This window comes from Alligator mississippiensis, chromosome 8 (genome assembly GCF_030867095.1).
Source record: "Alligator mississippiensis isolate rAllMis1 chromosome 8, rAllMis1, whole genome shotgun sequence".
Lineage (NCBI taxonomy): Eukaryota > Metazoa > Chordata > Crocodylia > Alligatoridae > Alligator > Alligator mississippiensis.
This window is the reverse complement of record NC_081831.1, coordinates 4,995,955-5,023,776: the sequence shown is the minus strand read 5'-3', so window position 1 is coordinate 5,023,776 and position 27,822 is coordinate 4,995,955. Positions and strand designations below refer to the sequence as shown.

General features: G+C 40.4%; 1 protein-coding gene across 8 annotated transcripts in view; it reads left to right on the top strand.

The window, feature by feature from the left end:
• Positions 1-27,822, top strand: part of CEP112 (centrosomal protein 112) — a 274,221-nt gene that overhangs the window by 167,502 nt on the left and 78,897 nt on the right. For all 8 annotated transcript variants that reach the window (XM_014601930.3, XM_019494322.2, XM_019494323.2 and 5 more), the window contains one exon: positions 23,954-24,184. In XM_014601930.3, coding sequence (XP_014457416.2) covers positions 23,954-24,184 — 231 coding nt within the window. The remainder of the gene's footprint in view (positions 1-23,953; positions 24,185-27,822) is intronic.

Here is a 27,822-nt window from a genome sequence, read left to right as displayed (position 1 = left end):
AGGTTGGACAGACACTAGACTGGGATGCTTTAGTCGGGGATGCTCCTGCCTTGAGCAGGGACCTGAACTAAATGACCTTGTGAAGTCCCTTCTTTATGATCCTATGGACCTGTCTACCATATTTGTTCAAGTACCACAGCACCTTTTTTCCAAAAACAAGTGCTCCAAAAGTTGTCTCTCCTGAGTGGGAAAGCTACTTTCTGTGCTGGATTGGCTGTCTAGGGATACTGTAATAGCTACTAGGGCTCTGCTTTTCTCCATGGTCACAGAGTGGATGGGGAAGAGTGCAATCTTCTGTGTGAGAGTAGTTTTAACTTTCTGACAGCTGAGCAGCCAAAAGCTGCTGCCAATTTGGCAGCGTCTGTGAGTGGCTTAAAACTAGCTTTTGTCTGAGTAATGCCAGTCAGGATTCAGTCAGGTAGCCAGGAGCCCTGTGGTCAGGGTTCAGCCATGACTCTGGAAAGATCTTTTTCTCTTTACTGTGCCTTCTCAAAATGAGGCTCATGTTTTTTGTGAGCATGCAGCAATCATGAGAATAGACCAGTAAGACAGTTAGTTGCATTGCAAAACCATCCACCCTTCAGAAACTAGGACATCCCGGATTTCCATTTGCCCTCACAAAACTTTTGTTTCATAACATCTGGGGCCACCCTGCCCTACCTTCTGCCATTTACTTCTACCTGAATTCTGCCCTGTCGTATGTATGCTTTATAATCAAGGCTAGAACAGGAGTGCATGGGTTTTTTTCCCTACAGGACACCTTCCTCATTCAGCATAGTTTGTCTCACAAGACAGTAAGGTTACAGAGGAAACAGGTAATTTGGCATTTCCAAAATTTCCAATGCTTGCATTTTGCAACCTAGATAATCTTTTCACACAGTTTTTTGTACGTACTACAATATATACTGCTATCAGCTTCCCTTAGCCCAGATGGGGTGCTTGTACTTTCGGAGCAGGCTCTTAGTAGTTCGTAGAAACCACGCTATGTGACATAGTGTTTACTGGGTGTGTGCACAGGTGTGTGACAGTATATCTGCTCATTTTTATTTAAATATTCTCATGCGAATGGTGAACTTGTTTGACCCAGGCATCTTACAGCTCTGCCAATGCACTTCATACTTAACTTGTGCCTGAAGTTTGAGTGAGCCCATCTCGCTTCTGTTCATTTGGGATCTAATTCATTAAGAATTGAGAAAGGTCCATGCATTAATTAATTATCCCTCAATGCAGTATCTTTATTTTATTTGTTGAGAAATTGCTATAAGGACTGGCATAACGTAACGTAGTATTTTATTTGTTTGAGGTCCCAGGCTCAAGCAGATACTTATTCAAACACAATACAGCAGACTTAGGCAGAAGTACTACCGAATTAAGCTGTCAGCTAATTTTGGGGAGTGAAAAGGACTTGTTTCTATTGTGTGCAGACATGATATGCTACAGCTAACATATATTATGGTTATGGAGGTTATATATATATAATTTTTCTAAAGGCAATGAGTGATATTGTAAAAACATCTTCATAACCCACAATGGAGACTCTACATTTTTCAAACTAGGGTTTATTTTTCAATATGCATAAGAGGTTTCCTTGAAAATATTATTTGTTTCTAGATAACATTCCCTTTTCAAGGAGCCTAGAAGCCCTTGCCAGTTTAGGGTAAGCTGAGGAATCTTTCAGAGGCATTATTCATTAGGTAATTATAAATGCATGCATTGTGTAGTGCCCGTGAAGGGTATAAACCTGAACTCAGTCACATCCTCATTTAATATATGCGAATTGTGATGGTACTAGTAATAGCACTATTAAAGAACAAGAGCTGGCAACACACAGTAACTTTGTATTTGGCCAGTCCCATCAAATTACCATAAATATTTGAAGCAATCTGAATAGTTTTGGACTCTCTAGTAAAGCTTCCCTGTTCTTATCTCGATCTGGAGGAATGTGGAATAAAGTATTCATTTAACCGAGTATAAAAATATGTATGCTATGCAGTTATAATCATATGTCATTAATCAGAAAATACTGCAGAAACTCTGACAAATTAAAAACACAAGGATGTGTCTGCAAGGGCTTTTTCAGTCACTAAAAAATTGCTTCACCTCTCAGGCAAACTATTTAATGGCAACTTCTTGCTCAGTGTACTGACATCTTCAAAGGCTCTGACATCTGTCGGCCTTTGAACTACCATTAAAAAATATTATCCCATTTCCATTCTTTTATGCCCATTTTTTTAATTATAGCCCTTCTTTCAAGTTAGGAACATGGTTGGTTTAAATGATGCTGTCCTTTCGTTTTCAGCCACCCAGCTGCGGTTTGAATAAATTGATGTAGAATCAAAGGCGGGACTTTAAAGGGAAAAGGTTTGATGGACTTGGACTCCGAACCAGATGAGGTTTTATGATGAAAAGGGTTTAATCCCAGCACAGGCATCGCTTCTATCAGTCGAACAGTACAAAGCGATTCATATATATAGGTTCACGAGAAATGATCTATTTTTTTTAAACAGCACAGATCTCTTCAGGACTTGCAAATGTGGCATTAGCTAATATTCAGAGAGCTGATTTCCTTTCATCCAGCAGAAGCTTATGATTATAGTACAGTTCTCGAATTGGAAATGAGAGCTGCAACACAGATTTAAAGCTATGCTGTCTGATTTGTATTCAATATACATGTCACTGCGGGACAAGCTAGTCTAGGCCGAGCTGGTTCAATAAAAGGAAAAAAACAGTTTCATCATCTGAGATTCTGAGAAGACGAAATAAAAAGGTGCCAGTTAATTAGTATCCACATTACCTGGCTATTGTGCTGGGTTACTGAGAAGATTGGCATCTTTTCTAAAATTGTACAAACAGAATACTACATATTTGGCATCTTTCTGCACTGGAAGTTGAGAGGCAAAAGCATGTAGCATTAATCAGTAATGGCTTCTAATGTAGAAGGGGGAAGGCAACATTTGTTTTGCGGTATATCAGCTTCAGGGAGGCATAGCTGAAAGAATCATTGCTGTTCCTTTATAACAGTAGCATTCATTAAGGCAGTAATTATGCGTATTTGTGAATAGATCTGAGATCTCTCTCTAAAAACGCAGTGGTTGCTATTTGTCAGCAAATACCAAATAGGTGTATCTGATATATCATAGGCTCTTCCCTGTTACAGCAGTTCTGATCCAGGAAAAAAAATAGCAATCATTTTGTTTTCTTTAGATGCTTTTGAATAAATGTGTTAGATTGCTACAGATATGGTACATATTTATGAGTGTTTATTTTATTTATTTATATTAATAAAATGCCCTTCTAGCGTGTGGGAGCTGTCCGTAAAAGGAAAAGTAGTTCGTTTCAAAAGACAACAAACACATTTCCCTTCGGCAGGCTGCAGTTTATTGTTCTTACAGAAATGAGATGGCTCTATTTGATATAGCAACCGTCACCAACAGTATCCCTTCCAGTCCTCTCCCCCTGCCCTCTTTCAGCTCTTTGGTCATCCTCGGTCAAAAAATTAAATGTAGGACTGACATGCATGATATCTGAACACAACTCCCTGGCCTGTTGCCCAGCAATAGTCAGTCTATTATAAATAGACTATAATATTTAAAAAATGCTTTGCATTCTAATTTCTGTAGGTTCAGAACATTTCAATAGTCAGGGCTGCAGAAAACCCTGCCCAAGGACATAAAGGACCAAATTCGGTTGCTTGTATGCAGTTTGCTGTCCAATTCATAGTAATTGCAAGGTGCAGTGGCTTAGCTTCAGAAGGAGCACAGGATAATGCTTCATCTGCGGCGTGGTGGTTAGAGCATGGTGCTGGGAAGTCAGATGCAGGTTCAGCTTTTTCTGGGCCTAGAACCCAGTTCTTCCAGTTTCTGGGCAAATGGCCTAACCACTACTTAGCTATTGGGGTTAAAATGTGGGAGGACACCCTTCTTCTCTTCTTCTTTTTTTTTTGAGCTTATACTTAGGCACATTTATACCTGTCCACATACCTGCCTGCCCAGTGCCTAACCTATAGCACACACTTGCTAGCTGTGTGGATGCTTACATACCCATTGTGCATGGCTAATAGAATGACAAATTGTGTCTAAATGCCAAAACTGTCCCTCACATGGCTGGAAAACTGCCATCTAACATGTAAAGAATATGGAATCAGACTCAAAGTCCCCATCCATCATCAAAAAATGTGCAATGGAGACTTAAAGAGCACATCTGTGTTCACCATAAAGGAGTTGCCAACTGGCAGGTGTTGGAAGAAGGGGGTGTTCACTCTCAAAGGAAGGCAGCCAGTTGGGTCATTTGATGTCTGGACTGATGCCAAGTTTAATAAATATAATATTTTTAAATTGAAATAATAGATCTGATTTTCCAAAAGGAGGAAGTAGGAGGATTAATGTTCCATTGTGCATCTCAGTTGTTACCACAGTTTCATACACCTAGCTGTTTGATTAGCAGTGCCATTGCTGCTACCTTCCAGAAGAGAAGACTTGCGATATGTATGGGTTGATCCCTTCCTGCAGATCTACAACAAAAAACCATAATAGTCTTTTGGGTGAAGAGGGATGTAGGGCTTGAGGGCTTTTTGCACACTGATCAGACCAAATGAGGCCTTCATGCTTGATCAAAAATTTATCATCTTCAACAGAGCAGCTTTATATCACTAGTTAGAGTGCTTCCTGGTGCATCAGATTCTTTAATGAGGGGAATAGCACACACAGGATAGACGGTTTCAGCCACCGTCATCTGTCAGCCCAGTGTGTAACAGAACTCTTGTTTATGGATTACAGAGTTCACTAGCAGACGTGAGACTTCCTAGAAGTATGTTGGAGTTGCAGACACTTCAGCTTGTTTTCACATCTTTCATGAATCAAGGGCAAAGCTGTGCCAATTTTAACAGACACTACTACTATAATGAACAAGTTGACATACTCTGGAAATGGTATATTCTGCATTACATCACTCCTACTAGTTCTTTGTCTGCCCAAAGAGGAAATGGCAATGACTTGAAAAACATATCATACAAACATAATTTTTCAGGAAGGCTATTGTTGTAGCTGCAGTCATTGGGAATGGGAGATCCTCTCAAATAGGCACCTCTTTAAATAGGAACAAAAATATGTATTGGCTTCAGTTTTGTTCTCAGGAGGAGGTAGATTAAAGAAACCCAAACTTTCTGGCTGTTTTTGTTGTTAAGGATTCTGGTATGCCTGGTTTTCCTTACCACTGTTCCCAGGAATCCTGAGAGAAATAAGGCTAGGCTGAGCTCAGATAATTGTAGGTAACTCCAACTTGTGCCCATCAGCTATTGCCGTTAAAGCTTTTTGGTTTTGTTTATCAGACCCACAGTTAAGTTCTTTATCTGGACCTAGATCATGATGCTGTTGCTGAATCCTATTTTGGACTATTCAGTTTGGGTCCAACAAATGTTAGAAAATTATGGAGGAATTATGCATTCCAGAAAATGGAAGAGGTTTTAACTTTATCTCAGAGCACAGCGTAAGTCTCCAGTTTCTTTAGTTCCTTTAATACCGGAATTTTTGTTTTCACTCCCAACAGTGTAGGCTGTCTTGAAGTATGCTTACAAGACACCTCTTACAGTCATCTTACAATACAATGATTTTTAATTGTTCTACATCTTTGAATAAGGAATGTTCAAGGGACTGTTGCATATTTCCGCCTATGGGATGAGCACCTCTTCCTTGGGAACCTGAATCTGTTCTTTTCTAAGCTGATAGAAATACCATTTGTGTCTCTTCATGTTCCACCTTTTCATCAGGAGCCTCTTAAAGGTGGTGATAACAGAAGCCAGGGGAGTCTTTGATATTTAAGCCTGATAAATTTTCCCTACTACGCGGTAGACCTAAAGAGATATGGCAACAAAACATCCTCACTCTAGGTTTCTCTCTGAGTGGTTTCCATCTTTTATTAAACATTTTTTTAAAAAGTTCTCCTGTATATTTCATTTTATAACAGAAGAATTTCAGCTGCATGGTTTAGATATTATTTTAGTTCACTATCTATATTTGCAGGTATTGGAGGAGAAGGCAACATACCAAATATTGAAGTGTGATGAGAGATGCAACAAAAAGCAAATCAGTGCCCAATGTTCAACTCTGTCCAAAGCAAACATAATGTACATCACATGCAAGACAGCTAAATACACATAAATGCATTGCTAATATTCTTCTTTTCTTTTAAGGACTTGCCAGTGTTGTCACATAGATGTTTCATTGTTGAGAAGGGAGGTATTCATGGAACAATAACTCTGTCAAGGTGTGCTTTACGTCATAAGAAATTTGAGAACCCTTTACTTAACTCAACGCTTTGTATAAACTTTTTATAACTTTGCAGGTGTGTCAGTCCCTGCCAAATCAAAAGATTTAGTTTTTCTGCCAAATCATCAGAAGCATTTATTGAATGGCTTGGAAAAGTTTCCATCACTGAGATATGAAAAGGTAGCTAGCTCATGTAATTCATACATTGAGAGGAAATTGCTCTCTTGATCTGGCTTCTAAATCTGCTGCCTACTTAGAGAGCAGTCTTGCATTGTTTATTTAACTAATTCTCAGATGCATCTGTTTAGATAATTGGCACTGCTCATTAATCTCTGAGTGGGTTATCTATGCTGTCAGCTCTCAAAGCGAAAAGGTTATTTAGCTAATAATTGTTAGAGTAGACACCAACCCATCACCCACTTCTGTAGAGTCATTTAGCTTGGATTCTAAGTGAAAAGGAGCTGTATGGTGGTTATGGGGTGCTGCCTTTCTAATGACCTTTGTATTTCTAAATACAAAGAGCATGGGTAATATGACCCCAATGGCTAGTCTTCTAGAGCGCTCTGATCGTCACAAAGGCGTATACTCCCGAGTGTGTGGATCTTGGCAGGCTCCTCAAGGAGACAATTGCTAGGTACACATTTCTCTATCACTCTTTGTGTCTTAGGCATCCCTTCTTGACTCCTCCTATGATTTAACTAAAATGCCAGTAGTAAAGATGATATTACTCTTTCTTATTTTTTACTATGTCAGCCTTCTCCAAAATCTCTCTTGGCTTCTTGCTTTAATCATATCAAACTCTTTGTCCCACCTCTAGGAGGTAATGCAGTGTTACCAGGGTCTTCTGACTTGCTCTTACTTGAATTCTTCTTGTTCTTTTTTTTTCTTTTAATATTACCTCCCTCTCTTATTTCCATACTTGATATAATAATTTTACTTATGCTGCTTCCTGCCTTTGAAACGATCTTTTTTTTTCCTGCCTGATACTATTTTCTCCTCAGACCCACTTTTCGTAATGGTCCAGACTTCCTTTATTTTGTCATCGTCATCACCACCGTCTTCGTCATCATCACCGTCATCATGTCTCCTCATTCCCTATCTTAAGCATTATCCTATGTTTTGGCTTTGGTTTGTCTTGTCCAACTGTGGGCCCAATCCCATTTCCTTTCAAGTCAACGCAGTGCTCCTATGAGGTCTAAATTATTGACTTGTTGGTCAGGGACTTATGAAATATTATTTATACCTGTACATACACATGTGAACATACACATTTACATAAATAATTTAATAATTTAATGCATTAAAAGCAGGAAATACCTCTCAGATTTAAGCAAGTCACAGCACAGAAAAAATGGATCAGGGTCAATTTTCTGTACTTTCAGTCCTTTAAGAGCAGAAATCCCATGGTATTCTCTCTCTTTCACAGTATTTCGAAGAATCTGCCATTTTACATTTGTTTGTTGTATTCTTTTCCAGTCTGGTATCTTCACGTTTTATAAATATTTTCCCTAGGTTATGTTGATAAGTAGGTGGCTTTGAGTGTTTTAGATACGAATGGTACTGAGCCTTCCAGATGAATTTGCAAATAAAGAAATATGCCTTTGGTTCTAAAATGTACCCCATCAATTTCAGCCTAGCCTCCTCTGGAAGTCTTATTTGGGAAGCATGATAGTAATTGCTATATTTTTGAAACTTATGAAAGCAATAGCAATCTTAATGCTGTAGATCAGTGATTCTCAACCAAGGATCCTTTCAAGAGTGTCACAAAGGGCCACACACTGGTAGCACTGTTGTGAATTATGTTTGCACACCTAAGCAATTTCACCCAGCAATTTGCAGTTCGCACACCCATCAATTTCAGATAGTCATTTATAGTGTCAAAAACATTCTGTCCTGTTGTGGCCTTCCCAGGTTCTCTGCAACAGAAGAATTACTTTATTGTTTTTGTATAGTCAACAAATGAATGAAAACTCAGAGCTGGCATTTTCCAAAGGTTAACCTAAAACAGATGAGAACTGTTCCTATAGACTCTGTTATTAACTAAAGAAGAATCAAATTTGTCAGTGTGTAAATCCAGAAGTAAAAGTTAATTGTGTTGATTTTTAACTCTGAGGATATTCAAAATAAAAGCTGGATTTAAAAAAAAAAGAATGAGAGAGTTAGAAGCCTAGTTTCCCACATTGAGATTCATTGGGATTGGAACAACTAACTAAGCTCCTTAGGCTCCTTTAACATCCCAGTCTAAATCAATGTTTGTCCACTAGAACAGAGCTAAGGGTCTTGCTCCCGACACTCCTGCGAGCCGTGCCTCAACATTTATTTTGAAATGTATGTGTTTTGAAAATGTCTTTTTCGCATATACACGTGCATGTACAAATGAGAATGTGGCCCCTGTTTCTGTCACAACTCTTCTCACTCTGAGAACTAGCACTTAAATTGCATTTTTCATCCTTCAGATGCTTTACAGATGCTACAGCCAACCAACACCATCTGACTATACTTCCTTGTCGCAGGGCACCTCAGTGCTCTGCTCCTAGAGAGTGGAAACTACCAGGGAGAGAGCCCTGGCAGGACATAACGAGCACAGCTGCGGGTTGCCCGGGGCAACCAGGAAGTCAGCTGACCGGAGGGGGCAGGGCTTGGCCCTCATAAAGCCCAGGGCTGAGGCCAGGCTAGCAGTTTGCTGCAAGCAGCCAAAGGGGCAGGAGCTCCCTCAGCCAAGATATGGGAAGAAGCCTGATTGCAAGAACAGCTCATGATAGCTCTGGAGGCTTGAGCAATGATACTAAGTTATAGTCAGGCGGCTTATAGTTATGTTGTAGTCTAGGGGCTTGTGGTTTTGTTTTGTTGTTTATCACACTGGGGGTTTGGGTGAGGCTATAGGGGTTGGAGGAGGCCTCATAGGGACCCACAGCGGTGTGGGGCCCTAGCGCCAGTGAGGGCACAGTATTCTCAGGGGGAACCCCCAGCGGTGTGGGAACCCCGGCACCAGTGAGGGCGCAGTATTATTAGGAAGCCCAGTGTGGGCACAGCAAGCCCCAGAGAGGGGACAGTATTATTAGGAAGCCCAGCGTGGACACAGTGAGCTCCAGAGAAAGGGAACTACTGAGCAGCCCAGTGCGGGCATGGTGAGCCTCTGAAGAAGGGCTTAGCGCTGCAGTAAACCCCGGAGAAGGGTGGAGTGCTGCGGTGAACCCCGGCAAGAGGGGGTAGCGGTGCGGTGAGCCCTGGGAGAAGGGGGTAGCAGCGCGGTGGGCCCGAGAGTCAGGGGGCGTAGCCGAGAAGTCCCCAGAATGGGCGCGGAAGGCCCCAGGAAGGGAGCAACGTTGAGAAGCCGAAGTGTGGGCGCAGAGAGCCCCAGACAGGGGGTGGTATTTTAGAAGCCCGAGTGTGGGCGCAGAGAGAGCCCCAGAAAGGGGGCATTATCAAGAAGCCCCAGTGCGGGCATAGCTGGCCCCAGGCGGGGGTGCTATTGCAAAGGCCTCAGACGGGGGGGCGACATTACGGGGAAGGCCCCAGAGAGGGGCGACATTGCAGGGAGGCCCCGAGTGGGCTCGGAGAGCCCAAGGGGGGCAGCACAACAGAGGAGGCCCCAGAGAGCGGGCAAGTGTACTCAGGAGGCCCCAGAGAGTGGGCAAGTGCATAGAGGAGGCCCGAGAGACGGGCAATGTACGTATAGAGAGACAGACCAACGTCTATCCCATCTGCGAGGCTTGGAGCATGGTATCAGGGGTGGTTGGAGCCACGCGTAGCCCATAAGGCTAGGGTGCCCGGGGAGCACCCATCATACAGGGAGGCCCCCAGAGAGTCTGGGAAACCACGGGGACCGAGGTCCCAACTAACCGTGCCCAAGGAGACATGAGGCAGACTCCCAACTTTACCTAAACATCAAAGACGTGGCGGGCGAGAATCTGAGGGTGCCCTTGGGCCGACTTGGCACAGAAGAGGGGGCCTTAAGGAGATCACGGCCCTCCTTGGAGGACCCCGCTAGTGTCAGATGACCCCAGCAAGGTGCGCATTGAGTCGTTTTTTAAAGATCTCCAGGATAGGTGATTGTACCACCTCTGGGGGGAGTTTATTCCAAACCCTCCGCACTCGAATCATAAAGAAGTTTCTCCTTATGTCCATTCTGAAGTGATCTTCGAGCTGTTTGTGTCCATTGTTTCTTGTCTTCCCCTGGGGTGCCTTGGTGAACAGATGTTCCCCCAGACCCTGATGTATGCCCCTTATATATTTATAGGCTGGCACCAAGTCCTCTCTAAGTCTTTTTTTTCTCCAAGCTGAACCGTCCCATGTCTTTCAGTCTCTCCTGTGATCTGCTCTCCAGGCCTCTAATCATGCCCGTGGCCCTCCTTTGGACTCTCTCAAGCTTGTTCACATCCTTCTTGAAGTGCAGCGCCTAGACCTGGATGCAGTACTCCAGCTGAGGTCTCACCAAGGCCGAGTAAAGCAGGAGGATGACATCCTTAGTCTTTGTTACATATGACCTTAAAATAGAATAGTAGAATGTTTGAAAATGAGAAAACTCTGATCGTAATTGTTTTGCCTGTGATGCTAGTTAATAATCCAAGAGTCACTCTTTTAACGACAAGTAACTAGAATAATTTTAAGATATATGGATGTGTTTGATTGACCCACAAGGGTCTAAGCAGATGAAGACTTCTATTTACTGCACTTCCTATGTCAAAGATCTACCATATTTCAGGAAGATGCGTACTGTGTAGAGGAAAGAAAGACAAGGTATAACATGTGCACCACTAAAGAACTCCATATATCCAACCATGGAAGTTGCTGACCATTTCTTGTGGTTAAATACAGAAAGCAAAAGTTGAGACATGAAACGAATTAGAGAGTACAGAGCTTGAGAACAAAGAAAGCACTACATCAAAGTCCACAACAACACCATTCATTGTGTAGGATGGTGATAAAAAACACATCCCAAAATATTATAGAAAATGAGCCTGATTGTGCAAGTTATGGATGCGCCTTGAACAAATTCACATCAAGTAGCTGAAGAGTTTAGAACAGACAGAAATATAAAGGAGTCCATGTAAAGTATCTTCCATAAGAGGTTTGACATTTGTAAACATCTTAATGCTGTTAAAATTAATGGAGGAAATATGTAAATTAGCAGCAAAACACCTTACTTTACAAGTCCCAGAAGATATTTTCAAAAGAGATGTCAGGGAGACATTTGGAAGATGAGAAATGTTGCCTGTGTATTAACGTCCTGATACTGGAATTTGGGATTTTCCAAAGCTAAACACCAACAGCAAAATGTTTCCCACTCATCATTGCCATCTTATCATTTCGACATAACATGTTATTAGTAATGATCATTCAACTGTGTGATTGTAGAGAGCCTTCACTGTTTTGTCTGTCATCCTGGTGAATCAACATGGCTTTGGTTTACATAATACTTTTTCCATTCAAAGAAGCTTAATCCTTGTATTTTATAAACTGATTTGTAAACTGTGAGCAGTGTTTTGTGAACTTTCCATTCATGCATTGAAATGTAGCCACCCTTAGGGTAGAAAGTGGCTGCTGTTTAACTACACATATGCAACAGCAACAATATTGTGCAACAATTTCCTTTTTTGGTGAAATTGCAAGAAGAGATTTAAACGAGGATAAATATTGGGCAAGAGGGATTTTGTCTTTTGAAGGAAAAAAACTGTGGAAGCTCGTGAAGATAATTTTAGGCTAAATACTAGGAACGTTCTTTGAATATGTAACAGCTGGATACAAATCCACATAGCCCTTCTTGACATCAAAAAACATGCTCTGCTTGCAGGTTTGAGGCCGGCTACTTCTTGTATTGAAATTAACAGCAAAGCTCCATTGAATTCCATGGAGCATTGTTACGATGTCTAAAGAAGAATCGTTCAAGAGATTAAGACATATCTGTAAGCTATTTTAAAAAATGAATTGAGAGAAAGAACTTCTCCAGCTTCTGAAACCTCCTCCCCGGCATACCGACTTCTGTGGCCTGTCTCCCCCAACAACCAGCTCTTGAGTTGCTGCTTTGAATACCAGTAGGGAAGAGGGCTTGCATCAAGAAGTCAGAACAGAAATATAGAAGCATCAGGAACAAGATGTGTCGTATAATTTGAGAGCTTGAAAGGAGCAGTGTAGTTCCTGCCAGCAAGAAAGGGAAGAAGAGGGATACACAGCATAAGTATCTAGCATATAAGACATAGTTGTATAGTTGCCATTTAGTCTCAAATTGATTTCAGATGAAAATGTGTTCCTTTAGTAGGAATTCATCATAGCATTTGCATTGTAGGATCCCTTGGTAGTCACCGAGGTATCCGTTCCTGCAGGAACATTTCAGCCTTATTGACTACATCCGCAAGGATTGACTTGCTCTTGCATAGCCTCATTTTATAAACTATTAAACTGACAACAATTTTAGGAGCATTCAGAGATGTTGATTACAGTAAAAATAAGAGATTTCAACCCTCTGTGAATATTATGCAGCACAAACCCAGTTATGGTTTTCCCCTTGATATTTCAATTCTCTTCTGTTACCAACTGTCCAACATAGTCTATGCAAAGCTGCAGATATAGACACCTTTTGCTAAAGAGCTCGTGGTAGCAATTTCATGTTTTCTGCAGGGTTACTGTATGGAACTTGCGAGTCGAGAAGAAAAAGGCTTGTCTGAATAGTTATACACTTTTGAGCTGATTCCATTGAATATGTGTTTGTATATCAGAAATTAGGTAGCAACGAGATGTTCACGTAGCAACGTGATGCCGTACTCAAAGGCATCGAGTTAGCGCTCGTTGCAACCTTTTATAATACCTTTTGTTTGCATAAATGTAATAGCTACATCAACTATAGACGCAAAGGCCTGGGGCAGAACATTGTAATCTCCCTGGACGTTTCATAGCGGACCTCAGGATCGCTGTTCTTGGGCAGCAAATGTTTTAAAAACAGTTTGAATGGGAAATTGTAGAACAAGAATTGTAGTCATCCACCTGCCGGACTATGCTAAGTTTGGTTTAAATGAGGACTGCAGATTCTTATCCCATTACCTGGATTTGCTTTTGTGATCCCTGTGTTTCTATGGCTTCTTTGCTTGTTTGCACTACCCCTTTCTCCCCTCTTCCCTCCCCACTTCTTCTCCCTCCTCCTTTCCCACCTTTTGTATTTAAATTACTCACTTGACTTCCTACTCGACTTCAGGCTAACATGGATAACTACCTCTCATAACTACAGTTTGCCATCTCTTCCTTTTCTCACCTCTTCTGCATCATCCTGTTTTCTTCATTTGCTATCCCTTCAAGCAATCTGTCTTGCCAAATATATATTTGTATTCCATTCGAGTTTATCAGCCCTGCTTCCTAATCTTGCTGAATCAAAATTGACTGATATGGTGCGCTCACTTCAGGGGATTTCTCTGTAGCACTTTCAGACCTTATGGAACAAAGGTTAAGAACTACATTAGCTGAGTACTATTTATTTGCTTCCATACTGCAGAGAGAGGTTCATTCTAGGCTTGGAGAAAAAAGGAAAAAGTATTCTTTCTGTTTCCTAGATGAAAAATAGTATTTTATTCTGGTTGTTCATGTCAGTTGACATGATATTCCACATGTTCCACGCACCTGTTTCTGAAATTTTAGTTCCTATTCACTTTTACTGATATTACATTGCTTTTTTGGAGCATCAGGTTGCAGTATCACTGAAAATTGGTACTGCAAAAGAACTAATTATATTGGCTCTGCTATTGTTACAGGCTTTCTTGTCAAGCAGTGGGGGGAAGTATCAGGTTTCCTGCTTTCCCCACTGCTTGCCCCTCTGCTGTTGCTTTTCCCACCTCATCAGTAGGGTGGACAAATTGAAAAGGGCCCTCCAATAATTAGATTCTATATATGGAAAATTATAACACCTCATTTTCTGTGTATAGCATCTAGCTAAGTATTTGGGGGGGGGGTAGGGGGGTTAAATTTGAAGTCAGCTTAGATTCAGCTAAATATGATAATTTTCCATAGATCGATAAAAAGCTTGAGGATACACAACTATATTTAAAGGCTCATCTTACTGACAGGTTACTCATTTTACCAGTTGCAAAAGAAAGTTCCTTTGGTAAAAAAAAAAATGAATTCGATTGATTAGCATGGAGATAAAGTTAATTATAAAGCTATATTTAAAAGATGGCCTTAAATCACTACAGTAAAATATTGAGTGTAAACATAGCCATTTTGGATTTATGGAGTCACGCATTTAGTTTAAACAGTTACGGTTAGATCTGCCCTTTGGATCAGCCGTGCAATCTCCTGTTATATCGAGCACAAAAACTGCTCCCAGTTCACTGTAGAATTAATGAGCAACAAAGTTGGTATGAGGTCATCTTTACTCCTCTCCCCTTCAGTACTACAGAGTGGAGTTCAGGAGCACTATAGGATCAGAGCCAGTTCCCAAGGTCCTTATTGAGGTAGCCTCCCTGCAACTAGAATAAGATCATGAGTATGACTCAATGAGAATAAAGTGATAAGGTTAGTTAATATAAACCAATTTTTCTTTAAATACAAACAAAAAGCTCTTGCATGTCTTTGAAGTTCTTATAACTGTACTTTTGTCTTTGCCTGCAGCTGCAAACAAATGGTATGTGTTTGCTTTTTTTAAGCGTCTTCTTGTCTGATAGACTGCTTGTGTTTTATGATAGTGGAAACAGTTATATCCATTTCCTAACCCTTTATAGACCTGTGTTTGCTAATAAAGAAAATTGTGGTTATTTAACTACTGTTTTAAACTCCTGTTTTCAACTGATGAGAACTTTCAGGTACTTGGCACAGAATATCTAACAGTTTAGGTAAGATAATGTCTATGAAATCTATGAAATCTATGAAGATTGACTAGGGTGGAATATTCCAGACTGTGAACATTTAGTCTGTGATTTTAGGGACCATTACCTATATGACTATTCATATGCTCAAGGTATATGGGGTGTTTGAGGAGGGGTAGAACCTTTGTTTCTCAAATGGCAACATCTTGTTACCATGGTTTGGGATTACCGGTCCTCACTCGCATCCATTTTAGTAAGGGGGACATGAGCGCAGAGTCTCGAAGTCTTATGAAGTAAGATTGCAGTCTCATGGATTGCTTTTCTCGTGCTTGTGATGATTTCAGTCTGACTATTCGCCTAAAAAAGACAGTAGTCATGAGTCAACAAGTTGACCACCCTTCTGAAGTTAGAATAAGTGATGAAAGCCTGGAAGTGGTTGAAAAATTCACTTACTTGGGCTCCACCGTCTCACAAAATCTTGGCTTGGAAGCCGAAATTAACACTCACATTGGAAAGGCAAGCAACGCCATGGCTTAACTTCAAAAGAGAGTTTGGAAAAACAGAGTGCTGACTCTTTCAACAAAGATGTTAGTCTGCAGCACTTGTGTACTTAGCTCTCTATTGTATGCCAGTGAAACAGGAATTGCTTATGCCAAGGAAGAAAGAAAACTGAATAGTTTCCATGGTGTGACAGTGGTGTGACAGAATCTCCAACTTCACTGCAGGCCAAGATACCCCCTGTGTTTGTGCTCTGGAAACAGAAATGCTTCCGATGGTTAGGACATGTGAATTGTATGAGCAGTGGCTCAATCCCCAAGGACATACTATTTTGGTGACATACTATATGGTGAGCTGGGCACTGACAAACGTCAGTTTGGATGACCCAAACTCTGTTTTGTTGGAATTAATGGCTTTGGACTGTTGTGAGTGGAAAGCTGCTGTGAAGCAAAGCCTATGTCTCTTTGAAATGGAGACAGTCAATGATGAGATAGAAAAGAGGTGTCAGAGGCAGGCAAGACAAGATGGTACTCAGCATGCCAGTGCAAACCCAGCTGAGTTTGTATGTGCAACTTGCTGGAGGGTCTGCTTGTCATGCATTGGACTCAACCACTCAAGAACCTGTGGTGGTACCTGGTAACCCACTAAAGGCACAATCTCCATGGTCTCCCAAGAGTGATGGCTGCCAATGATTATGATCATATGCTTAAAGTTAAATGCTATGCTGTATTTTAATAGGTTACTAGTCATCTGCACCTTCCTTCTCCCAACTCCATTCCATTAAATGAAACTGCAGTAAGGTTCGAGGCCTGAATGGTGCATTTCAGTCTCAGTTGCTTTCTAGCAGTCTACTTTATTACACAGTTTACACTTCAAAGCTAAGAGGCGGCATGCATCTACCTTCAGAATATTGAGCAAGTCATTATAAATAGGTCACAGTGAAGTAAACTTTTTTCTTCTCGGTGGCAAATTGCTGTGGGTTTCTGACCCACCTTTTTTATAATAATATTTCTGCAAGGATATAGAATATTTATTCATTTGGAACAGAAACAGACGTTACCCACTCAGCTAAATCAGGGGTGGGCAAAATGTGGCCCGCGGGCCAGATGCAGCCTATCAGGCCTTTCTGTCTGCCCCGCGGGGCCCCTAAAAAATTAAGCATGAGCCAAGGCTAGCCCACCCATTATGTGAGTGGGGGAAGGGCTTGCAGGGGAGATGCAAAGGATCCTGGGATGCTGGGTTAACCGGGATGCAAGTTAACTTGAATCTGGAGGGGATCTGGGGCAGAAGTTCAATATACTGATTTATCCTAAATCAGTTGAGTCTGATACTACATTCATCCAGGCTTATCTTAAACCAGTTTGGGCCATTTTGAAAGCAGTTTGTGTGCACTGATCTTCTGTTGTGTTACAGCTTTGAACTGGTTGTCACTCACTTATACTGGTTTATGTGTAATTTCTGTCCCTAGCCTTAGAACTGAGAAAATGTGAAGATACATGCTATGTTTTTGGTTTTTTTTCCTCCTACTCATGCTAACTTTGGCTAACCTCCTTAAAATTTGATAGTAGTTGATCAAACTTGGCAACTAACATAGATGAGCCTTTCTTTAACACTTTAATAATTTGCATTCATTTCCATCAGTAGATTTAAGGTTTGTGTGTTGCAAAAGATTGTTTCATTGCAGCAGGTTGCTCACTTGTAATCTACTACACCAATGACATTGTTTATTTTTTTTTTAAAAACCTCTCACTTTGAGAACCTGGGTTTATTTTAAGGCAGTTGGGGATCACAGACACAGTTTGTGTTAGTGTAAGCTTTTCCAGTCAGTTTGGAGAGATCAGATGTCTCTTAAAATCATCTTACTAGCAGTGAAGTTGATCCAAAAGGACTTCTCTAATCTTATTAGTTTCGCTGCCATCACCCTGTCTCCAGATTCTTTCTTTTTTCCTGCTAGAACCAACCTCTGTTTTTAGCATCTACTAGGTCCAACATTAATGCTCCTTTGCATGTTAATTACCTTTATACTTTACCTATAAAATTCAGTCCACGAATTTGGGGACTTGAGTCCTTTATTCTGCTTTGTGCCACTGGAAAAAAGTTTGAGTTATGCCAGTAAGTAGACTGATGCTTTTATGTTAGAGTTTTTGGATGCAGGACTGAATAGCGCAGAGAGAAATCACAGTTGACTCTGGAACTCGCCAGCACTCCACTTTGGCTCCCAGTATGATTTATGAATGGATTTTCCGTAGAATGCACCAGGTTGGCTTTGGGTCCTAATTCTAAGCATTTCTCTATCTTTTTAGGAATAATTTGGAGGATGTAATGTTTTACAGTTTTACTTAGCATAAAACCCCTAAACAACAGCAATAACAAAAACCTTTCCTCATCCATTATGGGCTAATGGGTAAAATTCCAAGCAAGATTTGTAATAGAGCAACTAGTTAAAAACAAACATTACATATGTCTGCCCATAATACAAAGCATAAAATCCTACAGAAATTATAACCATTTATCTTCACCAATTTAACATTTTTTCACTCAAATAAAAACCAGTAACTTTGGCATTTAGTTTTAGCTCAAGGCCATAACTGTTTTCCAAAGGAATTATAAATGGTATATGGTAGATTATAATTATATATTGAAATGTACTTTACATGTTGGTATGTATACAGATTTAATAAAAAAATTAATCATGCACAGAGGAAAAGACTAGAAAAGGATTTGGTACAAATTACATTATGTAGAGTGTGTGTTTGAAATAATGCTGATGTTTCTAAAATGTTTAGTCAATGTCATGCTTTTGCACACATTTAATGCATTTTCTCTGTATGCATGCACTCCCACGGTTTTAACTTTAACATAAAGGAGAGCAATTCAAGAAATAATCAAGAAAATGTGGAGAGAAAAGCAATGTTGTATAAGTAGTTTCTGAGAGAGGTCAATACTTAACTGTAACATGAATCTATTTGAGCGTGTACACCAGTGTGTAATGCAACATTTCTGATTCATTCAGGTATCAGCTTTGGTCAGAAATGTAGTACATGTTTTTAGGTAATTACTTCCTTTTTCTTCAAAGGTTGGTAGATGCTGGCAAAGTTCACAGATGTTAGAGATATTTCTGGCACAGAAAAGAAGTTAAACATAATGTGTTTAGATGACTGCAGATGCTATGATATAGACCAAGGATGTCAAACTCATTTGAACTGGTTGGCTGGACCCAGCCCGCAGGGCTTCTTGCAGGTCAGACAGCACACTGCTGGATCCAGCCTGAGCAGCTTCTTACAAAGACTTCCACACTTGCCCAGCTGCCGCAGGTTTGGATGCCTAATGGAGATTGCAAACTGGAAATTCAGTGGTAGGGCAAACAGTGGTGACAGTATTAATCCCCCGAGTGCTAGGTTGGCCAGCACAGTAGCTTCGGCAGCTGTGCGAAGCCCTGCAGGCTGGATCTGGTGGTGGGTTATCTGGACCATGAGAAGCCCCATAGACTGGATGACCCACCTCTAGTATAGACATCCAGAGAAGAGAATAACTTAAAGAAGAGAGCAGTATCGTGATCCAGAAGCCACAACTGGCAGCAGCATTTATGGGGCTGAGATGTAGCTGTCTAATAGGGTGATGACAGATGTGGAGAAGAAAATGTGCTTTACTGGAAGCAGCAGTGCATTACTTCAACCCAGCTCCACAGTGTCTGTATAGATCAGGTGCTTCAGTGGGGCTTTTTAGTGCTTCTAGCTAAAGCTGATTCAGTCAGGTATTAGGTAAAAGCACCAAAAAAGCCCCACTAAAGTGCCCTATCTGTACAGACATTGGGAAAATTGAATGCAACCAACACACTGCCTCTACTGGGTATGTGCTGGGCTCAGTGTGGGAAAGAGCCAAATTTAAAGTAAAGTGCCATTTTGGTTTTTTTGGGTTTTTCACCCCACATCTGCAAGTAGCTATAATTTTTAGACATCATTTTAAAATCTCATGGTTATTACAGAGTCATAAATGGATCCCAATGAACTGAAATTTCTTGTGAGCATACTGTTAACAAAATTCTCCTATGTCAACACTCAGAGAAAATGTTCTTGTTCAAAATTATACATGAATAGAAAATATTTATGCTTGCTAAGCTACATATTACAATTATTACAATTAGAACAATTTTACTTTACTGTTGCAGGATGGAAATGTACTGAGGGAAACGACCTTTAAAAACCTACTAGAAATTATTCGATCAATAAGAACAATCGAATACAATTTTTGTATGTATCACATTATCTCTGGTTACTTTGTTCTGTGCTTCCAAGGAGATAATCTGCTGTCTTCTAAAGGAGCTCAGTGTATGATAGACAGTGTGGAATGCAAAGCTTGGTTAAAATCATGGTTCTTATAAGAGAAATAGACATTTTGAGAATTAAAGCCCAGCGCAAGCAAGATGGAACAATTATCCACATTTTGAAAATTCTGCTATATGAAGTATCATAGTTTATGCCTAGATAATAGGCACCTGCAAGTGTTTTTCATCCAAAATGGAACCACAGCCTTGGTGGTGTTAACCTTGAAAATCTCGTAATTTCCCAAATACTTTCACTATTCATATGAAGAAGACGTATGAAGCTCTAGTCTGACCATCAGAACTTTGTATTCAGTCTTATTTGCTAAAATAAGAAATTCCATGAAGCCATAGAATAGGAGAGTTGGATAGTGAGGGATCTGAGTAGGTCACATCTAGTCCAAACCCTTGCAAGGCAGGATCATCCCTGACTAAGCCATCCCAGTCAAGTATCTGTGCAGCCTGCTTTTCAAAACATCTACAAATGAAGAGTCCACAGCCTGAGTCACCTGTTCCAGTGCTGAACCATCCTCATGGTGAGGAAGTTCTTTCATATATTCAACTTAAATTTCCTTTGCTACAATTTAAAACCATTACTCCTTGTGCTATTCCAGGGTTACATACTTATGCAAATGCAGCACTTAAAAAACTCCAAGCTCAGATGAGTAAAGATGTATACATTCTGTGTTAATAAGGTGACTTAATAGTGTTCATCTTATACTCTAAGGCTAGGTAGAGAACTTTTATAAATCGGTAAAAGTGATTGGAAATTGGTTCAAATCTGTAACACAACAGAAGTTCACTGCACATAAACCGTTTTCAAAATGGCTGAAGCCAGTTTAAGATAAACCTAGATGGATGTAGTATCATACTTAACTGGTTCAGGTTGAATCTGTGTATTGAACTTCTGTCCTAGATCCCCTACAGATTCAAGTTAACTCACAGCCCCCCAGCATCCCAGGATGCTTTGCACCTCCCCCATAAACCCCCTTTTGCAGGATGGGCAGGCTAGCCTTGCCCCAAGCTGTCTGCTCTAGCTTGGGGAAGGAGGCATGCTCTAGTGCCCCCTGGCTTCTGGCCTAGGCCACTACAGGCGTGTGGATGTATTTCCTGAATCAGAAGTGAATGTCTGTTCACTTGCTTATTGGTTCAATCTACACAGCTTAGACTAACCTGTCAAGACTGAATTGATTCAGTCCTGGGCTTTTTATCAGTCTGTACTTGGCCTAAAGGCCTAGAAAAGAAAGGTGCAGTTAGAAAAACAACTGAGAGAGCAAGAGAATTTAAACCTAAAGAGAATGGAAACCGCAAGGTGTAGCTTTCCCTGTTCCTTTACCCTCGCCATGTGTACATTTTAACCCACTTACTGCTATGTAACTTTAACTGTTGCACATCAACTTGTGAATTTGGCCACAAACCTTTAATTCATTGCCATTCGGGAACACTTAGAAGGATACGTACAAAATGCTTCCCTGCTGCTAGTCCTGTGGCTTTATAATTGACCCTCTTCTTGAATGATGGTATTATGTATAGTAGTACGATGCTTAACCGTCTTTTTAATTTAAGACCTTAAGTCACATAAGGCACAGGCAGAAGTGCAGCTGTGTCTAACTCATGGTGCCTCACAGACAGTGCCATGAGTTAGATTGATCCTCCTGACCCAACAGACATAGTTTTTTGGGTCAGGAGGACGGGTGATCGAGCTCCAATTTGGAGCCAATCCAGGGAGAGAAGCTGAGTCTCTGCAGCCTCTTCCCCTAGCTCCACCTCCCAGCTCCCATACTTGCCAGGAACAGGGCTCAGCTGACACATGCCAGCACTGCTCCCGGTGCTGATTTCAGAATGGGAAGGGGAGAAGTCAGGGGAAGGAGGTCTGTTCTGGGGTTTCCCCAGCTGCGCTGGAGTGTGGGTGTGGGTGGTGCTCCAATCTACCTGTCCCACCCGCTAGCAGCATTTGGACAACCCCCAGAATTACCTCCCTGTGCTCCCTTCCCCCCCTCCCACTCTGAAAACAGTGCTGGGAGCTGTGTTGGCATGCATCAGCTGAGCCCTGCTCCCAGCAAGCACAGACAGAAGTTAATGAGGGCACTCCACTTCAGAGTGCCTTCATCTGAACCCTCATGTAATGACAGTCCTGATTTTCATGGAATTGGGCCCTTGTAAAGTGTTCTGCAGTCATGCACTTGTGTTTGGTCACACCTGTAGAGTGCTTTTAGGGGCCATATCAGGTTAAAATTGTTCTGTCTGCGCCTTAAGGTGTTTTTGAAAATTGTCATCAGGTGAACAGTTAGGTAGGTTGAGTCCAACCTCATCTTTCTGTGTACTTTCTTAGAAACTAATCCATAATTTGGTGCTGTGGCCAAATCTGAATAAGCTGCAAGTGTTGCTGCTTGTCTAGAGGATTCAGGCACAGAAGTAAAGAATTACTGTGCCTGCATTTTACCAGTTGCAGTTCACAGTGTTTTGTGAAGATATTTTTACTCCTTCTGGATAAATAGATAATGGTTTTAGTGCAGTATATTCTCTTTTTCTATTAGCAACTGGCTTGAAAACTGTCATCCTTCTCAGGTGGAAGTCTTGCCGAAGTTACCTATTTCTTTTCCATCTCCAGATTATATTACTTGTTTGGATGTAAACACGGTCCTTGAGGAACCTTTAGAAGTTGTATCTGGTTCAAAACACAAGGGAAGTCTTGATACGCATCTTGCTGGGGTCACGTGACCCCCCCCCCAACAGTCTTTCCTGCCCAAGTGCAGGGGGGCTGGACCCGATGATCCGTAAGGTCCCTTCCAGCCCCTACAAACTATGAAACTATGAAGTCAGTCTGAACGTATAAGTTGTGTGCTACATTGTCTGCACTAGGGGTAGGCAACCCCCAGCACAGGTGTCAGAGTGCGGCATGCAAAGGTATTTTGCTTGGCACATGTGCCTCTGGGAGGACTGCAAGGAAGGGGCCGGGCTGCACTTCCACAACAAGGATCACGCCCCTCCCATCTTCCCTGCTGTCCCCCTCTGGCCTGCCAATGTCTTCCAAGTTGAGGTTGCGGGTATTTTTGCCACTCTGGCCAAAAATGTTGCTGACCCCTGGTCTACACTGTCTACTGTTCATTTCTCAAAGTCCTAATGACCACACTGATCCTTACAAGATCTTTCAGAGACTATCTTCTTCTCTATGACCTACAGCTGAGGGCTGTTGTGGCATTTGGGCTGTCAGTGTTGGGTGATAGTTTTCAGGCTGAGCACTCCCTTTGGAATTTAGTCTCAATTATTCTCCTCCAACCCCAAACTTACTTTATTATAAATGCCTCTAGAGTAGTATACAGATACATCATCTCCAGTTTCATTGCTGAAGCCTGACATTTTCACATATTTTATGTATGTTCCTTAGATACATTTGCCTTTCCAGGAAATGTATGTAGTCAGTACCTGCGAGATACAGGTGATGCTCATTAATAGTTTACGAAGTACTGGTAGATACAGACTCAGTGAATGTAGAATTTAAAAAAAATTAAAAAGTATTCTGCGGAAGTTGTTCTTTGCATTATGTGGTGTTGGATCTTCTTCCTGCCTAACAGATTTTCAAACAGCATTTATGCCTTTTACTAGATCCTGGGTTAGTGTAAAAACTTTGTAATGGAGTTGAGTGTTTGGAGGGAGTTGCATGACAAGGTGAGGGTCTGACACTCTGGGAGTGGAGGCTGTTTTTTCTTTAAGTATGGAGGAAGATGCAAAGACTTAGAGAAGGAAGCAAAAGGTGGAAGCACTTGTGAGTGGGCCACTAAATTTAGACTCCTACCTTGATCAGAAAGCATGCCATTTTTAGCTGTTTGAGCAGAGCTGACAGGCAACCTTTGCTAAAAGGAGGCTTTGCTCATTTGTTTGTATATGAGGAAGACGAGGAGTCAAAAACAGAAGTTATTGGGAGAATCCAAATGCTCAAACAAACAATGTTGCTCTGATGGGGGAAGAAGGGATTTTCTTTAGTCTGTTCTCTACCCTATGTGATAGCCACTTAAAAAAAATCAGAACTTATATAAAAAACTGTCTTTGCCACCATTTTTTTTGCTTTTTTTTTGTTGAAGGTTATCTGTGAGATGGATGCCCAAGTTCACAAGCTGAGAGAAGAGCTTATTCAGGTAAATGCTCAACGGAAGCAACAGCTGGTAGAACTTAGTCTTCTGCGGGAAGAAGAAAAGCAGAAGGCTGCTCGGGATCATGAAACTGCAGTGAATAAGCTTAAAGCAGAGTCAGAAAAGATGACATTAGACTTGAAACGAACACATGCTGCAGAAACAGAGATGACGTTGGAAAAGGTAAGAGACTTGCATGACATTAATACTCACAACTTAGTACGTGAGGGACAGTGGTCACTGATGTAGTCAACGTGAAAGTTTCTGTAACAAATTATATAAGTCATTAACAAACATTTTGGAGACTGCTTAAAGAAAGGAACCTGCCGTAGGTCAGAGTTCTCCAACACCTGTGACATTTATAAGCCAGAAGTATTTAGTTTTTAGGTCTTTGAAAAAGATGCCTTTAAATGTAAAAAGTAGCTTTCAGGCTATGATTCTTGTTTTGATTACTCTTGATTTTAAAGGCATTGATTAAAACACCTTTTAAAAAGTATGTTTCTCCGTTTTCTTTCTTTTTAAGCTTCTATGATTTTTTACTAGTCAGCTAATATTGTCACAGTTGCCCTTTGCATGTTAGCTCAGTGGTACACGGGAATTTGCATATACCCATTTCAGCTTTCTTACCTCTATTTACGCACTTTGGTGATTGGATTTCACCTCCCTAGCCTGGCTGAAATCAGACGGTTAATGGAAATAGTTCCATTTCTTTTGGTGCTGCTTAAAGTATATTGCATATCTTGTGGTCAAGATCAGTTAACATACTGTCAAGTTACAGAACAAAAATTCTGGTTTATATTCACAAGAAGATAGAAATATATGTTAGTAGCTACTTAAACAGAGATGTCAATAACAGTAAAGTGTAGGATTCTCAAAGGAGCTTAAGGAAGCTAGGTGACCAGATTTCAATGGGAATTTGGAGCTTAAGTTTTCTAGGCTCCTTAATGCATCCCGGACTGAATATACTGACTGATTATGTGAATACGTCAGTATGCCGGTGACTTTAATCAGGTAAGTGGGCCCACTGCAGTCAATCGAACTATTCTTGTGAATAAAGTTATTCACACGTGTGTTTGGTGGACTGGGCCTTCACAGTAGATGGAAGATTTACTAAAGACGATGGCTTTTTTAATAACTAGGGCCCTTTTCCTGAAATCAGCACTGTACCTAGACTCCTGGAGGCCCCGAACAAACTTTTAGTATCAGGCTCCCCTTCTCCTGAAATCAGTTACATGCATGCTTGAGACTCACAGCTGAGTAATCCCATTAAAACTTTGACTTACTCCCGGTAATAACGTTCAGTTTATGTATGTTTGCAGGATCAAAGCTTTGTACTTCATTAAGGACTGGCCTTACTTCTTTAAAAATAAAAGGAGAAAAAGCATTACTAGATTCTTATTGAGTCTGACTAAATTCTACCCTAGACTGCTGCAGCTGGTTAATGGCATTTCCAGCATAGTTTTCTAGAAAACATCAGCACAAGTGGTATGGACTTCACATTTTTTCCTATTCTTTGACGAGGAAAGAAGCAGTAGCAAAGGATGCACATTAGAACATTGTTCAAATTAGAGGTTCTCAACCTTTTTAGACTCAATTACCCGTTGTTAGACTCAGGCAACACATCAGAAAATGCCAGCTCTTAATTTTTATTCATTTTTTGACTACAGAAAAACAAAAGAGCAATTATTCCATTGCAGGAAGACCACAGCAGGTCAGAATGTTTTTTGACACTGTGAATTCCTATTTGAACTCTCTTGGTTCGTGTTATACATCATATTCGCACACCTAGTGGGGCTAACACTGCCATGACACCCCATGGCACCCTTGAAAGGATCTCAAGGCTCCTTAGGGTGCTACACCACCCTGGTTGAAAACCACTGTTCTAAACTAAAACAAAGCTGCTTAATGTTTAAAATAGTCTCTTTCTACGTGTGTGTGTAGGCTTGGACTGATTAAATATTTCAACATGTGTTTGTGTGACAAATTCCACATATTATTAGAAAATAATATACAGCAATAAAAATGAACAGTTTGCATACACTGCTTGAGCAGCCTTTGTAAAATTGACATTTCATTTACCTGCGTCAGGTTCTTGGTCTATAATTTTAAACAGCATTTCTAAGGATTATGTTGGAAATCTGCCAGCCTGAAGCCATTAAATGGCTGTGATCAACAATTCAGAATCTTTTTTGAATTTAAGGAAAGCTCCACATGGCATAATTATTTAAAGCCAAGGTCACAGAAAGTATTTAAACCTTTGAAATTCATAATTAAAGGATTAATATTAACTCATGAAGACATTGTCATTTTTGCTTAAAAATGGAATTTGAATCTCAGTTCTTTTCTTTCTTTGATCTTTTCTTTTACATTTATATTATAGCATAGTAAAAGAAAAGTTAACTACTTTACCTCCCCAAATTAAAGTTACAAATAATCCTTAAAGACTTCAGAGTAAAATATTGTTAAGTCTTGAATCACTATTACTGTCAAGAATATTCATCTGAAAAATTTCAGTTGAATTTGTGTTATTTCCAAATAAAATCATATTAAGACTTTTCTGATTTTTAATTTATGATCAGCATGTGTTTAGGAAATAAAATGGACTATGATTGCAGCACACAAGTGCAACTTGTTTTAAAAACTAACTTTCCTTTCAGTTTCTTTAAAAGTTTTTCTAAATTTCATTACTTTAAGATGTTGCACCTTAATAACGTAACATGAAAGGATTTTTTTGTTTTTATTTTCTTTTTTGTTTGTGTTTTGTCCCTTCAGATTCATGCACCTTGGTTTACTATATCATACACAGTGCCTAGACTTATTAGATGAACCTTAGAAAGTTTGATGGTTTAGTTTTGGTTTGGAAGTGATTATACGATTATCTAGATTTTTCTGAGGCTCATCCACTCCCAAATGAAGGGATTTGTTCCCATGCAGCTTTATATTAGTGCCGGATTGATTTCTGAGTGCTTGGTTCAAGCATTTATAGACTGGCACTCACCCGATCAGGATGAACAATATAAAAATCTGGCTAAAACTTCAATGAAGTAGAGCTTGAAGGAAAAAGTGAATTTATAGAGGCATGTGATTCATAGACCTTTGTCTTCTCCATAATACTAGTAGAGAAAGGGAAGGAAAATAAAGATCTTGGAGAATAACCTTCATTGATAGCACACTGCACACAAGTATGAACAGATGTGGTCCTTTATAATGAAACATGTGGGACTAATTTGATATTGCTTGCTACCAGGAAGGTTTTTCTCATGGAATAGATGTCAGTCTTTATTCTTCAGGTTCAGTCTTTGGATAGATGCTTAGCTGATACTTATGCTCTCCTGAACTTTGTATTCCAAACTGCTTTGACTCTTGAAACCAGACATAACCCAGTATATTTCAGCCATCAGGGGATTTTCCTTCATGTGTCAATTTTCTTGCATTAATTAAATGAAGCAAAAATGGCAATTTATTAACTTAATACAGGACTAAACTTAGTTTATGATGTCAAGGCATTTATAAATTGGCTTCTGCGCTCTTTACTGGCGATTCTTATTCATAGTTCTATCTCCATATTTTCTTTTGTTTGGTATTTAGTGGTAGCTCTTTACTTATATACATATTTCTCTTGTTGGTTTTTTTACGTTCCTTTTATCATATCTTATATATTTTATCTTGTAGCTTTACTGGGCTACTCATTAATAGTATTTATAGTACTGTCAACCTGCTAATTCATCAGCGACTTGGACGAGGGGGTAAAAAGCTCCCTGTTCAAATTCGCAACAACACTAAGATGTGGGGGGAAGTGGGCACGCTAGAAGGGAGGAATA